At 43.0% G+C, this 14,467-nt stretch overlaps 1 protein-coding gene across 8 annotated transcripts in view; it reads right to left on the bottom strand.

Annotated features, from left to right (window-relative positions):
• Positions 1-714: 714 nt before the first annotated feature.
• Positions 715-14,467, bottom strand: part of chchd3a (coiled-coil-helix-coiled-coil-helix domain containing 3a) — a 59,165-nt gene continuing 45,412 nt past the window's right edge. For 6 of the 8 annotated variants that reach the window (XM_029461700.1, XM_029461701.1, XM_029461706.1 and 3 more), the window contains 3 exons: positions 4,474-4,609; positions 4,260-4,291; positions 715-1,370 (listed from right to left, as the gene is read on the bottom strand). In XM_029461700.1, coding sequence (XP_029317560.1) covers positions 1,361-1,370; positions 4,260-4,291; positions 4,474-4,609 — 178 coding nt within the window. In that variant the 3' untranslated portion in view covers positions 715-1,360. The remainder of the gene's footprint in view (positions 1,371-4,259; positions 4,292-4,473; positions 4,610-14,467) is intronic. The other 2 variants (XM_029461702.1, XM_029461704.1) reach the window with 1 other exon arrangement.

Raw genomic sequence — 14,467 nt, 5'->3', positions numbered from 1 at the left:
TACTCAACCTTAGTACAGAATATGAACACACACACACACACACACACACACACACACACACACACACACACACACACACACACACACAGTGTCTGTCTATCGAGTTAAACCCAACCCAGAGTCTAGCAGAGTGCAGACAGCGTAGAGAAGCCGTCTCCTCCAAGGCAACATTAGCCTGGGAGAGCAGAAAAGAAGAAACACTCTACTGAGAAAGAAGTACATAAGTAAAAGGAAAGAGGGACAACGAGGGGATAAGGATGAGGTAGAGATCCCCCCCTCTTTTACTGAAAAGCGAGAGCGCAGCGAGGACTCATAAAACAGAGCTGCATAAAAAAAGAAACAGAGAGAAAGATAGATTACGAAGCAGAACATCTGGGGCGAATATTTCCCCCCACGCTTCAGTCCCCCCTCTCTTGGGCTCATTCACTCCATTTGGTGAAATGTCGTCGTGACAACACGAGGGCCGCGTATCCATCAAAAGATATACAATGCTTGTTGTAATTAGCATAACACACACACACACACACACACACACACACACACACACACACACACACACACACACACACACACACACACACACACACACACACACACACACACACACACACACACACACACACACACACACACACACACACACACACACACACACACACACACACACACACGACAGAGCCTGCTGAATATTTATGGAGAAAAGTTCAACAACAGTTCCTGCATCGTTTCGTCTTTTTATTTCCTCTGATCACACATCGTCACAAGCGTTGGTCTGGATGAATGCTCAACACGCAGATTGTTACATTATTAAGGTAACACAAAGGAGAAACAGATGCGTACATGTGCATATGTGTACAGGGAGGTGCATTAGGGGAAGGAAAACAATGAGTTATGGACAACAAAATAGGGCTGACTTGTGTAAGTTAAAATAGACTTTAAATTTCCTAACGGTGTTGAAGTGAGAGGTTAATGGCTCCAAGTGGTTTGTGACAGAAAGTGGCTTGCTCTCTTGTGATTGTTCCGGTTCATATTTACTGTCCTTTCAGCGGGCCGAGCTCAGTCCCTGCTGTTTCCTTCAAGATGGCAGACACTGCATCCTTACATACTGAACTGAAAGGAGAGATAGACTAACAGTAAGAGAAGGAGAGGGGGAAACGTGTCTATTTCTCTATCATGGTGCTGTGTTCAGAGCCTCTGCTCCGGTTCGGTTCTCCACGGGGTTTTGAGGGTGTGTGTCTTGTGGCTGACTCTTCCTCTACTCCGGTTTGGTCGGTCGGTCGGTCGATAATCTATATTCCCACACAATAAACTCTTCATTGCTTTATTTCTCTCTCTCTCTCTCTTCCTTAACCCCCAGTTCTTAACTTGTTCTGCGGACAAAAACAGAAAGAAAAGTCCATTAGAGTGACGGAGAGGCAAATAAAAATACATTTAAATAGAGAAACAAACAGAAGAGAAAGATATTATGTCCCACAGGAGAGGCAAGAGCGGGAGAAGGCCTGAGTGCAATAAAAGGGTGGAGGGTGGAGAAGTAGAGAAAAGACCCGAGGGCAGTGGATTTCATGTTAGCGATAAGTGCAACCACAAATCTCCAACACTCCCTGTCAATAACCATTTGAACTGGACTCTTGCAGCTGATGCCACTGGAAAACTGTCTGGGGAGGGGGGAAGAGAGAAAGAAAGAGCTGAAACAAGGGACGAGGAAGAGGAAGAGAATTACATAGAAGGGAAGTAAGAAAGAATCGTCCTCACCTCAACTTAATAAAGGCGCTGTGGTTGAGTCCATGTCAGTAACATTTCATTTCAGTTTATCTTGTGCACTATTGACCCCAAAAAATATTGTTTCATATCTGCCAAACACTTCAATCCAGTGCAAAAATCCAGACTTTGAAAACATCACTTAAAAGGATAATTCCAGTTTATTAGAACCCGGGCCTTATTTTTTTTATCATTTCTATTGGTTATCTGCGGTACCACAGTGCTGAGATCTGGGGACACGGCAACATCAGATAACTATAATATGATTTCTTTTCTGAGCTCAGTGATCTCATAGGAATCCCACCTCTGAAATGCTCTTCTGTGCAGCCCGGTATCTGTGATGCCTGTTTACAAGACTGGGTAATAAATTATTGTTCACATTTCTCTAACCTGGTGGGGTCTTAGGGTGTCCAACTGTTTGTGTTTCTATCTGCATTATCAATGTGATCTCAGTAATTACCTTGAATTAAACCATTAAAATATGTTTTTATTAAGAGCAGCTTCGATTGAAACGTCAAAACTAAAGATGGCGTTGGAGCAGCTCTATGAGCGAACTCATTTTTCCTTTTGATCCTCGCAAACATAACACCCTCCGAAAGCACAAACAGGGATCTCGCTTGGTCCTTTGAGAGAGAGAGTACAAAAAAAAAGGGAGATGGAAGGGTCAGTCTAAAAAATGAAGTGGAGAAGGAAAAGAAACGGAGCAAGAGGCGGTCATGCGGCGAGAATATGGAATGAGGAGACAAGCAGTGGATGGAGAGATCGTCTTCCATGATAAACTCTTATTCATAGAGCGAGAGGGAGAGAGAGAGAGAGAGACTTTATCTGTCCTTCGACTGCCTCTTCCTCACTGTTTGCTATCTGGCCCTGTTAAGTGCTGAATGCATTAGAAATGTGACAAGGGATGAGGGGATAGTGGATGGAGGGAGTGAAGGAGGGATGGCGACAGGGCAGAGAGGGCACAAAAGAGCAAAAGTGGGTCTAAATGTTATCACCCACTGTGGCAATAAGAGCGCTAATCATCAGTGACAAAGGCCGGCGACTGACGACGCCTCTCTCTCAGCTGACTCCAGCTGAGGGGTCAATATTGTATAACTGAGATTTGGGGGATTTGTTTTTTATCCCCGGCGAAATCTTGGATATCTCCATCTATACCCACGGTGCCACAGTTTTAAGTAGAACTTAAGATTTGAAGGGGAAAGGACAAAGAAGGGGAAAGAAAAACTGGACGACCTTCGCTATCAAGTGTCTTTGACAGAAAAGGCGAGGAGAGGAGAGACGGCGGTTCGAGGGCACCTTTGAAACTTCTGACCTCCAGGAGGTCAAAATCACGTCCTTTGACATTTGATCTCAGTGCAGCTTCCTGCTCGGTTCTGATAAAGCTGTGTAAACATCCTAATCACAAAGCTGCATCATCTCATATCAATCCTGCTTCATTCCTTCCCCACTATTTTGTCGGCTTTGTACTTCTGCATATTATTCCTTTCAATCCTGATCACAGAACGGTTCTCTCTCTCTCTTTTTTTAATTTATTTTGTTGCACCTAATGACTTTAAAAGCAAGTCTTATACAGATAAGCGCAGACGAACAGGAGTGTGCTGTGATTGCCGCAGGGTGATAAACACAAGCGGATTAACATAGCGTCTTGGGCTTGCTTCCAAAACAATTTACACGATCATAACAGCATCCGGACTGTGAACGCATCCTTGCTGCATCTTGACGAGACTACAGGTAGTCTGTCTTAAAACGCGCACGCACACACAAACACGCGATGAATAAAACATGGTGCAATTTACATGATGTATAGCTTAAAAATCGCGCTGGCATCTGACTTTTAGATCTAATACTAATGCCCACGAGAGTGAGCGATAGACACAAAACTCAGATTTACTCATTTCCGGAAAAAACAATGCAATTGTAAAAAGAAAAAATCTAATAGAAAAGCTCTATGAATGTAAATTGAGCCTTTTTGGTGGCCAAGTGATGTTACATTTTGCAAAGTGAGAGAGGAGGAATCAAGTTTATCTCAACCCGAGTGACATTACTATTACCATACAGTGTGTGACCGTGGGAGAAAAAACATTTGCACTTGGCAATGAAAGGAGAAAGGACAATGGTATCCAACTAGCAACAGCTACTCCCTTGGTCTTATTACATTAAAACACACACAGAGACAGTCGGGGGAACGCCTGTGTCAGCAGGTATTATGGAAATAGACCACAAGGTTTAAACTGGCTATTTAGAGTGAGCTTTATTCAGGCGCCAGTGGAAATTATATTCTCCTGTCTAAAAGCCAGGAGGCAGCAAATGGATGCTGGTGTGCATCTGTGTGTGTATTACATTAATTAATTTAGACATTTAAAAAGGGAATGTGGCTACCATACACATCTATGGGCCCAATGATGTATGCTGTAACTAACACGCACATGGGGCTGCTTTGTGATACACACATCGATTCAACTGAAAGCTACACCACAGGATTAGGAGGCGCTACAACTTACATATCATCTGTCCATGAGGGTGCGTGCACATTCTTTTCAGAGTGGAAAAACAACATTATTTCTTTGGAGGTTATACGTACACAGTTGCACACAATGACATGCTCATTCGGCGTGCACAAACATAACACCGATATGCAAAAGATTGTAGTGTATCAAATGGTGTTTACATGAGATATAACAAACGATAACACACATTAGTTCAGTAAATGCGCACCTGTTTGGAGTTGTTGACACACTGTAGGTAAAGCGCTGCGATGTTGGAGCAGTTAAGGGTTTTTCCAACGTTCTCCTTGTAGCATGCGAGGATCTGGCCCTGCAGGTCTGCACAGACAGGATACGTCTCATACCGCCTGCGGGGGTGAGAAGGGGAGAGAAACAGTGTGAAAAACAGGGAAAATATGGTGTTAAAATTGAGGGCAGGGTGGGGCAAGAGAAAAAGTGTGATGGGATAAGAGTTAAGGAGAAGGATAACAGCATAGGGACAGAGAAAAATGTGTGAATGAGAGTCAAAGGTGGACAGAAAATGAAGGAAACGTGGGAAATGTGTAAGGATGGGCTACGCAGAGGGGTTGACAGAATGAGTATGAGCTGGAGGAATCAAGAACAAGAGAAGAGGACATATTATTGGTTTGGAAAATGAACATTTCAATGGTCATTTATCTTAAGAGAGCCCAATGCCTTGAAAAGGGAGGTTCGACATATGGGGCCGCATGGAAGATAAACTAACTTGGCAAATCAATGTGTAATGCAGAGAAAACAACAAAGGAGCATTGGTTTATTCTATGTGATGATGATAATGATGATGAGCTTGAAATGACCAACAAGCCAAGTATAGTCTCCTTTAAATTAGTCCCTATTCTTATGTCTTACTGCTAAAAAGCGCTTGAAAAAGGCTTCACGGAAAGAGTATTGATCACTCTACTGGCTGCTAGTAAATCCATCCATTGATTCAGAATGGCTGCCTGAAAGAGTCAACCATTTACAGACTGTGTAGCTGTCACCTTGGAGTGGTCTAAATGGCAAATTCAATCTTTTAGCATCCACAAGGATGTTGTTGTTGTGAATGCTAATATGTCCTGTTAGAGGCCACACATCACTAGCTTAGCACGCCCAAGTCTGTCCTTGAGGTCTGCCACAGCTTTAGTGCTGCCATCTTAGCTGGTATGATCCAGATGCTAGCGCTCCTAATGGTAGATGCTACACTAAACTTCAGTGCATTTAAATGGGACTCTTATGTTAGATATATGCAAGAGTTGGATCCTTTAGCCAATCTAAATAGTGGGATGTACCACCAGCACTGGTGCCTCGCCCAATGTTAACGGCTTTTGTCTGTCTCTTCCCACACCCCATAAAAATCCATAATGACGACACATGTGCATGCTAGGGCTATTATGCTAATGGCGGTGTCATCGTTTTGTTCACACCAGTGCTCAGGACACTCCATCTGCCTCACTAAACGGCTTGCATGGGTGTGAAAGAGAATTTGCCCGTCAGCAACTGCGGAGATCTCAAAGGAATATTGGGGTTGAAGCAGAGCCCCTGTAGTCAGAATCAGATGTTTGATTTGCCCCCTGGAGTGAGAAATTACCCTCCCGTTGGATACAAAGCAGGAGATTGGTCGCATGGGTCATTACCCAGGGTACAATGCAGCAGGAAGCGGGTGCAGTGTGTACAATGTGTACATTTGTGCATCACCACATGGTCATGTTTGCTAGGGAGGCCAGAAAAACAATCCTTGTAAATGCAAGGTAAGTGGCAATTTGTGACAACATGAGAGGTGCTCTCTATACCCTCAACAACTTCAACAGTAGTGTGATCAATCAATACACTTCATCATTCCCTATCCAAAACAGTGCTCAGAGGCTAGACAGGGTAACACACATTCTATCTAAAGCTAGTGAGGAATACTTCAAGGGGCAAAAATAGTCAATTTGGAGACACACTTATTGGCTTTCTTGCCTAGAGTTGGATGAGAAGATCGATATCACTCTCATGTCAGTGCGGTACATACTGTATGAAGCTACATCCAAGGGACAGTTAGCTTAGCTTAGCCACAGACTGGAAGGAGGACCATTTCTTTGCCGGGCACAGCAGATTCTTTGAGATACAACGTGTTAATTAGTGAGCTTAAGATGTAATGGAGCCATATATAATATAGCCATATCTTAAAGGCTGGTGGTTGTAACTTTTATGTTTACTGTACAGACATAAGAGTGGCATTAATCTTCTCCTCTAACTCTTTTACATTACATTACAGGTCATTTAGCAGACGCTCTCATACATTGAACTAACAACTTGACAGTCTCGGCAAGGAAAGTGAAGAAGCATATTTCGCTAAATGTGGAGGCGTCCATTTAAAATTTCAGTTGATTCCACAGTAGGGTCTTATCACTTTGAGCGCAGAATGGAACATTACGCTGTTGGGTGTGTGGAGAAGGATCTGCATTTGTGGATCCATTGGGGAGAAATTCAGTCATTTGCTAGGAGGCATGACAAGACCATTGCTCTGCGTCAGGGTATTGAACGATGACAGCAGTGCTAGCAGAAATCGCTGCCATCCTATTCCTATGGATCCTGGCGCTCATTTATTACACCGCCTATGGGCATCTACAGGGACGAGAGGAGCCACATGCACCCACTAATTACTTTCTTAAGCGTTCGCGTTAATACCAGGTGCATCCTGCTGATACAAACCACAGTGTTTATCATCAGTAATGGCCTCTGAGAGAGAGAGAGAAGGGAGCACAGAGGAAGGGAGGGAGAGAAAGAGGATGAGAGGGGGGGTATAAAGAGCATTTCGTGATGAGGAACTAGACAGTGGTACTTCTATTTTTGCTTGCGCTCTGGTTGTCTCTGTGGGGAAGGGGCAGGGACAGTGGTTGAGTTTATCATGGAGACAATAACACTGTCACACACACTCTGTGTTGCGGCCCGCTGCATCCTCTATCATCTATCCTTAAGATTAACATTAAGTTCCTGCAGCCAACCACAAACACGGAGCTGGTGGGGGAAGACTACAGCCCTCCCTCCCTCCTCAGTTTTACATGAGGTGCCCTCTTGTCATTAACTATAGTATGACTGCTGTAGTGCGATGCAGCAGGGTGAGCAGATGCAAAAAAGCGGTAGACATGTCATATCATGAATATGCTGTAAACCATAACCACTAGAATATTCCCCTTTTTTACCTCTTTAATTTATGAAATGTACCAATTTAGTTATTGGCCTCGGGCAATCACCAAATTCTTTCAGCCTAGTCATGGTAAGACACTCAGGTTTAGTACTCATTTTTAGGCAAGCTTGGGGGGGATTTTAAATCCTTGTATTTAATAGCAATCCCTTTGTAGCTATGTCTAATAGCATCAAAGAAACGCTATCAGCATTAGGTGTTTCATGTTGAAGTCAGAGCAAGATAAATTTGAGTACAAGCAGTGCTTAGATTCTTTCATAAATAAAGTGAAAAACCTAAATCATCCAGTTCCCATGTAACCTGAGCAGTAAAACTATTTTGTTTTAGCTATATTCAAATTATAAAAAATGTATTAAAAAAAAGGCCAGAGGCATTTTTATATTTTTTCCAGCCCTGGTTTGGTCTGACCTTTGGTTAACAAGCCGTGCTGTATGTGGGTCTGTTATTGGTAGGAGAGGACTCTTTGTATTGGCCGGTGGTTCCCAAACTCTCTTTTGCTTCCGACTCTTTTTATGAAGCAATGTCTCCTTAACAAAAGGATGTATGCCCATACATTTTCCATCAGACTTTGAATCACATTTGGAGGCTTGAGGATGCGAAACTACATAATTTAACAGAGAAAGGTCTGAAAAGCTGAATTCTATTGCAGCAGTATTTCCTTCTCATTTCCTGACCCCTTAGATTCAGCATGGGGATATAAGCCCTCTTGGCGACACTGCTGCTCTCATATAGATTATTCTACAGGTTTATAGATGCAGCCATTGCCAATAAATGCCCCCCACACCCTCTCCCTTTTTTTTTTTACCATCTCCATCTTCCCTTTATTCCTCTCTCCTTTATTCCTTTCCTTATCCCCCAGAGCTTCACGGGCTATTTAATAAAACTGCATGTGGTAGGAGACACTGAAACAAATAGAGACATCTAGCCAGAAACAACTGGCTATTATGTGCACTATATGTGTCTGTGTGTGTGCCGCACCCCTGTACCCCAGAGACAGTCAATCCAAACAGTCATATAGGGGTCTCGCCTCGTGCCATCAGTAGCAGTAAAGGTCTCTATAACAACAACTTATGCACCCCACCCCCACCAAAGAAAATCCCTATTGCTTTGATCCACTGATAGGAATGAAATGGCAGCGTAAGGTTGGTTTAGATATCTACTTCAGTTTCCCTGCATTATAAATCACAAAGTGAAGGAAGGGCGAAAAAGAGAGACCAAAAGGACAGAGAGGAGGGGGACATGGGGGGCACTCCATTAAGACACTGAGACAGGGAGGGACAATGTGCGTTTGGGAGACAGAGGACAGAAAGGAAGAGGAGAAGAGAGATGAAGGAGAAGCATACGAAGACCCTCCACAAAACACTCCCGAAGCTCTTTGCCCACTTCCCTTTGTAAAGTTGTCCTCTAGGAGAGAAGAGAAAACGAGGTTGAGAGGAGGGGCAGAAATGATATGAGAGGGTGAATGTGTCCCATTTAACATGTAATAAGGCAGAACAGATTACCTGCTCACTCCCTCTCACTGTCTGTCTCCCTCCTCAAGGTGTCCCTGTATCATTTAATACAATCCCTTCTTTCGAGCCCCCCCCCCGCTGCACCCGTCAGCACATTTCCATATTTTCCGATAGGTTTATGGCTACGACTACATTCTTCAAAGAACATATTGACTGCAAGCTGGGAGACGTACTGTATTGAGATCGATGTTGGGATTTTCATACATTATGCACGTGTTATGCCAATAAACTGAGCTAGGAAAAAGCGTCAGTACATTTTTCAAACTAACATATATTGACCATGACTACCATCTGCTGTAACAATGTAGAGCTAGTGCAAAATGGCATTCATAGATCTCCGTTAAGGGTCCAACATGCTTCGATAGTTGAAAAAAGTGCGAGACACATCTGGAAACATGTACGTTCAATCTGTCATAATTTGAGCTGCGGTATAACTCAGAACAAAGACAAAGACGCACGGATACACACAGGTGTTCCCCAAAGTGACACACATGCTTTGTCCCTGGATAGTAACTGTCCCCTGCAGAAAGAATCCTTTATTGGCTCCAGAGGATTGTTGTGAAACGTTTCAGTTCAACCGCAGGAGCGCAACAACTAACATACTGTAGCAGTGTAACAGTGGAGGAGCAATAATAAATATGCAATGGCTACAAGCAGCTAAATACATTAAATTAAGATAAATAAAAGTGAGAGAATGTGTGTTTGTCTACATTAAAACTTACGAGCACTAGTGCTGAAACAATACTATAAGGTTTGGTACCAATACCCCCCCCCCAAAAAAAAGCTTTTTTGATACCATAACTTCACTTTTTTATTTAATAAAGAAGCAGTTTGATGGTCAAGTCAAATGTTAAATAGATTATACCAAGCTCAAACTTTTCCAAAGTAAAACAAAGTTTCTAAAACTGGAAACTTGATCAAAATTGATCGTAGAAGAAGTTAACAAGATTACCCGTCCGACCAGATATTTGTCAAGTAACAAATGCTGGTGGCAGTCTTTGATCATTTTTTTGGTGTGCTATTAGATGCCTTTACTAATGGACTTGTTGTTCTATTATGATTAAAAAAACACTTGCCAAAAACATGTAGAAGCCATGTTATGGTCATATTCCACACATGTTGCCGGTACTTATCTCCCACAAACTCCTTCTTTCGCCCACACACACAAAACACATACTGTAGCTCCATGGACAGTATGGATTACCCTACTCTGCCACCAGATTGAGTTCCCAATCACCACATTCTCTATTTATCATCATTTGGGTCCACTTAGGGGTTAATAGGGTTAAGGGGTGGGCGCCGGTTACCCCTTAAAAAGCCCTCATGCTCTCTCTAGTCAAGGCAGGCGTCAGTACCGAGGGGGGGTTAATAAATACAAATGATCCAGTTAAGGAGAAAAATGACACACATTTCGCTCATGCTGCTTTTTAAAAGCAGACCTGAGTGACCCCCCGCAGTGAAATCCATCAGCATGGATAAGAGATTGAATGAGAGAGAGAGAGAGAGAGAGAGAGAGAGAGAGAGAGAGAGGAAGAGAGAGATTCAAGAAAAGCGAGAGGGATGAAAGACTGCTGAAGAATGGAGGCAGAGAGATCGTATGAGTGAGCGAGGGAAGCAAAAGCAGACGATAACAAAGAGGGAGTGAGCGAGAGAGATTTAAATTAAGACAGAAAACACTGTTCATAAGTGAGCCATGAAGGAGACAAAGAAGGATGAGTGGGTGAGAGGAAAAAGAAAGGCAGCGTATGTCCTTTCTGACCCCTCTTTAAACACTCTCGTACAAAAGGGACTGATCTTTGGCCTCAACTAGAAGAGGACGAACATGTTTCTGATCATTCACAAACACATGTTGAACCATGCAGCTGAAAGATGTTCACCGATTCAGGGATCCTTATTTGTGAGAGACACCTTGAAGTTACAACGCTCACCCAAAACGGAGAGTGGCAGTGCTTTGTGATTGGTAAATATGCGGTGCACTTTTTCAGCATATGAAGAAATGCTACATGTCATTTGGTTTCTGTTCCATCACTCATGCCACTGTGAGTGGGTTTACCAACCATCTCCAATGCAGCAAAGTCACTAAATCAGCCACTAAAAAGGTGTGTATGTGCATTGAGTGTCTGTGTGTGCGCCCACGCAGGTGCCTAGACTTGTGTGTGCTTTCCACAGCCGGCACAGTGAAGCTCTTAAGGCCCAAAGAAGAGCTTTTAAAGGCAGTTATTGACTTCTGTCTCCTCCGCTGACCACCATCTTGTCCTTGCACCCGGGGTTGCCTAGCTACGAAATTATAGTTCACCCTCACCTGACAGAGGGGTCAAAGCGCTGCTCGGTCTTTCCTGCCTTCGCCGACGACTACACCAGAGAAAAACCCCTCCACCGCGACAACTGAAGTACTTTGCAATAACTCGAATGAACTCCTGTCATTTTTAATAATTAAAAGTGCGGCTTGCTGCAATTAAACATCAATAAATCATTACTTCATTAATTTTGGGGACATCAGTATTATTACCTTAAACAAACAGGAGCACTGCCAAGAAAATGGAATGGCTCTGCACTTTATTTACATTTTATAGCAGCAGGGTGGATTCTGCAGGAAACCGGCTGTTTCTTCTGCAGCGCATTTATCCTCTTCAGTAATGTGAAAGATAAAACAAATGCACAACGCAACAGTCCTGCAATGCTTTGTTACAGGGCTTTGTGTTGGATTGCATTAGGTTGCACAAGATTTTTGGTTTTTCCACAACCTTCGTGACAAGCAATGGTTTGTACAAAATTAGGGAAATGTGGTCTTAACTTAAGCGACACTATTGGCAAGTAGAAAAGTGAAACTCAGTAGAGCCACGATCATATGCATAAGTGTTGATGGAAAGATCTGAAATACTACGGGACTAACCGAGGCGTGAAAACCTGGACAGGAACATTTTCGAATCCCAAAAATCATCATCATTGCGGCCCCTAGTGGTCAGGTAAGAGGAGAGTCAGCAGTCAATGACGGTTTAAAACTCACAATAAAATGTAGATTTTTAAATTGTGAATCACTGCAACCATGAGAGGTCATTGAGCATACAGTCATAAATGTTCACAAAAAATATGAGGCTGATGGGCTCATTAGTATGCAAGATTAGCCGTGGCTGGCGGTATAATAATAATAAATGTGACCATAGTGCTTGATTACTATAAACCAAAGTATCAGAATTAATTGGACAATAACTTGTTTTAAAAAGATGCTGCACTGTAAACTTTACAAGCAGCAACATCATTACTAAGGTTGCTGGTGATATTGTGCAATGTATTAATGTAGATACGATAAGATAAGTAGCTTATTGCTAAATGTTTATGGTCATAAGGGGCTTAACGAGGGCTGAGTGAGATCTACTTTCTCCCACGTGGTATGGAGGAGGAGACAGACAGGTGTGGTCTCTTGACCGAGGAAACGTATGAAAAAAAAACAAACAACGAGCCATTTACAACAAGTTTTGCTCCACGCCTCCTCATTCCACCTTTGCGTGCGTGTGCGGAGAGATGAAGCGAGGACTGCGGCTGCTGTTATTGTCAACTGGATTAAATTAAAAAAAAGATTTATTCAAAAGAGCTAAAAAATAAACAACAGACAAAGGGAGTGAGTGTGTAGCCTGAGGGAGGAGAGGAGTGACAGCGAAGTGACAGAATAAAATGAGATTTCTTTTTATCTACGGCCGATTGTATAGTGGGGGGGGGGAACGGAAAAATGTTTGGCTTTGACACACACATGCACTCTCAGTCACAAACACAAAAGTGTGAAAACACACTGCCTTTTATGATCTTATCATAAATGTCACCATCAAGGCTGAACGCTGAGAGAAATCCAAGTTTTTGTGACCTAAGAAGGGAGATTGAGAACTAAGAGATGCCGGTCTCAATCCCTCAGTATTACACAGCCTCGTCAGAACCAGTCATTCACCATTATAAGATGTCCCGGCCTCATCTCAACTCTGCAGGGACCCTGGACCAACAGAGGGACCAGCTTCAACAAAGAATCCCAAAGCCCCACCAAAGGTTAACACTGACAGGAGGTTTAGGACTTCACCACTTCTCTTTCATTCCCCATTCCATCTTTACGCATAATCTCACATCCATCATTTTTTGCTCCATCCCTGTCAGCTTGCATTTCAAACTAAAGCCCCATTGGGTCACTGCAACCCGTCGAGACACTGCATACGCATGCACGCACACACTACGAAGTGGATACCCACATGCATATAGTGAGTCCACTGTAATGCATTCATCCTCACACACACATGTGCACTCTTACATACATGTGGTGCAGTAAAGGTCACACATTCAGTGTTGGACAGTGTGATAATGCATCAGACTTGGAAATACAACTAGTGGTGAAGGTGGCAGGATATAAATCAGGTGCAGGGAGAGATAGCCTCCTTTCCACAGGGAACAGTTGGGAAGTCTTATCTGCAGTCAGTGTCACGGGGAAAGCGAATAAAAGCTTTGGTCTTATGTGTATGCGTGTCTAACATACTGTGTGATTACATTATCCGTTACATGGTGTGTATGTTTACGTATATGTGGAAGAGCTGTGCACCAAATGTCTTTTGTCTAGGTCTCCGGGAGTTCAGTTTATGATCCATGGTTAGCCTTTTTATAGTTTTACAGCATTTGTTCGTAGTCATTTTGGACGATATTCTTCATGTGGCCATAATTTGAGTGGAAAAACATGAAAATGTTTAGTTTGTAATGGCACTAAGTTTTTGAAGAATCATGTAGAAATTAGATGCTTTTCTTTTTGTCCTCGCATTAGTATTGTTCTGGCTTAGAAAGCTAACTGTGAGATAGTTTGAAAAACACATATAAATGTGTGTTTGCGTGTGTGTGTGTAATGAGGTCACAGTGATGCAGTTGCGTTCCGGTTGGGAGAGCGCCATCATTCTCAGAAAGCTCTGGCAGGAATACTGCAGGAGAACAGCTGTACTGCACACGTCACACACACACACACACACACACACACACACACACACACACACACACACACACACACACACACACACACACACACACACACACACACACACACACACACACACACACACACACACACAAGTTTTCTTTGCTAACAAGAATGTCTTGTCACGATCCAATCAACCCAAAGTTTAAGGGCAGGTGCTGCAAATACATTCCTCCCATATTTCGTCCACTCTTTGGACCTGGTGTACCTGATATGATTGTCACAAAGTAGCAGTTCGGTTCTTAGGAATCCCCGACTGATCTGACATCATATGGTTAACACAAACCACCCAGCCCTAATTAAAACTTGTAAAAGCGCATATACATAACCCTTGACAGGCATCCCCTTCTGGTCCAACACATCTTCTGCACTATACTAAACCGTAGCCTAATATCAGCCCTAAAACTAATCAATCTCTGGAGTACTATCACTCTCTTTACAGACGCACTGACATGAACTAGAGTAGGGAAATTAAGACATTCTCATAAGAAAGATGTCATCTCCCGCACTTTAT

Source organism: Cottoperca gobio, chromosome 23, assembly GCF_900634415.1.
Source record: "Cottoperca gobio chromosome 23, fCotGob3.1, whole genome shotgun sequence".
In the NCBI taxonomy this organism is placed as follows: domain Eukaryota; kingdom Metazoa; phylum Chordata; class Actinopteri; order Perciformes; family Bovichtidae; genus Cottoperca; species Cottoperca gobio.
The sequence above is the reverse complement of the archived record's forward strand: the minus strand, read 5'-3'. Positions and strand labels throughout refer to the sequence as shown.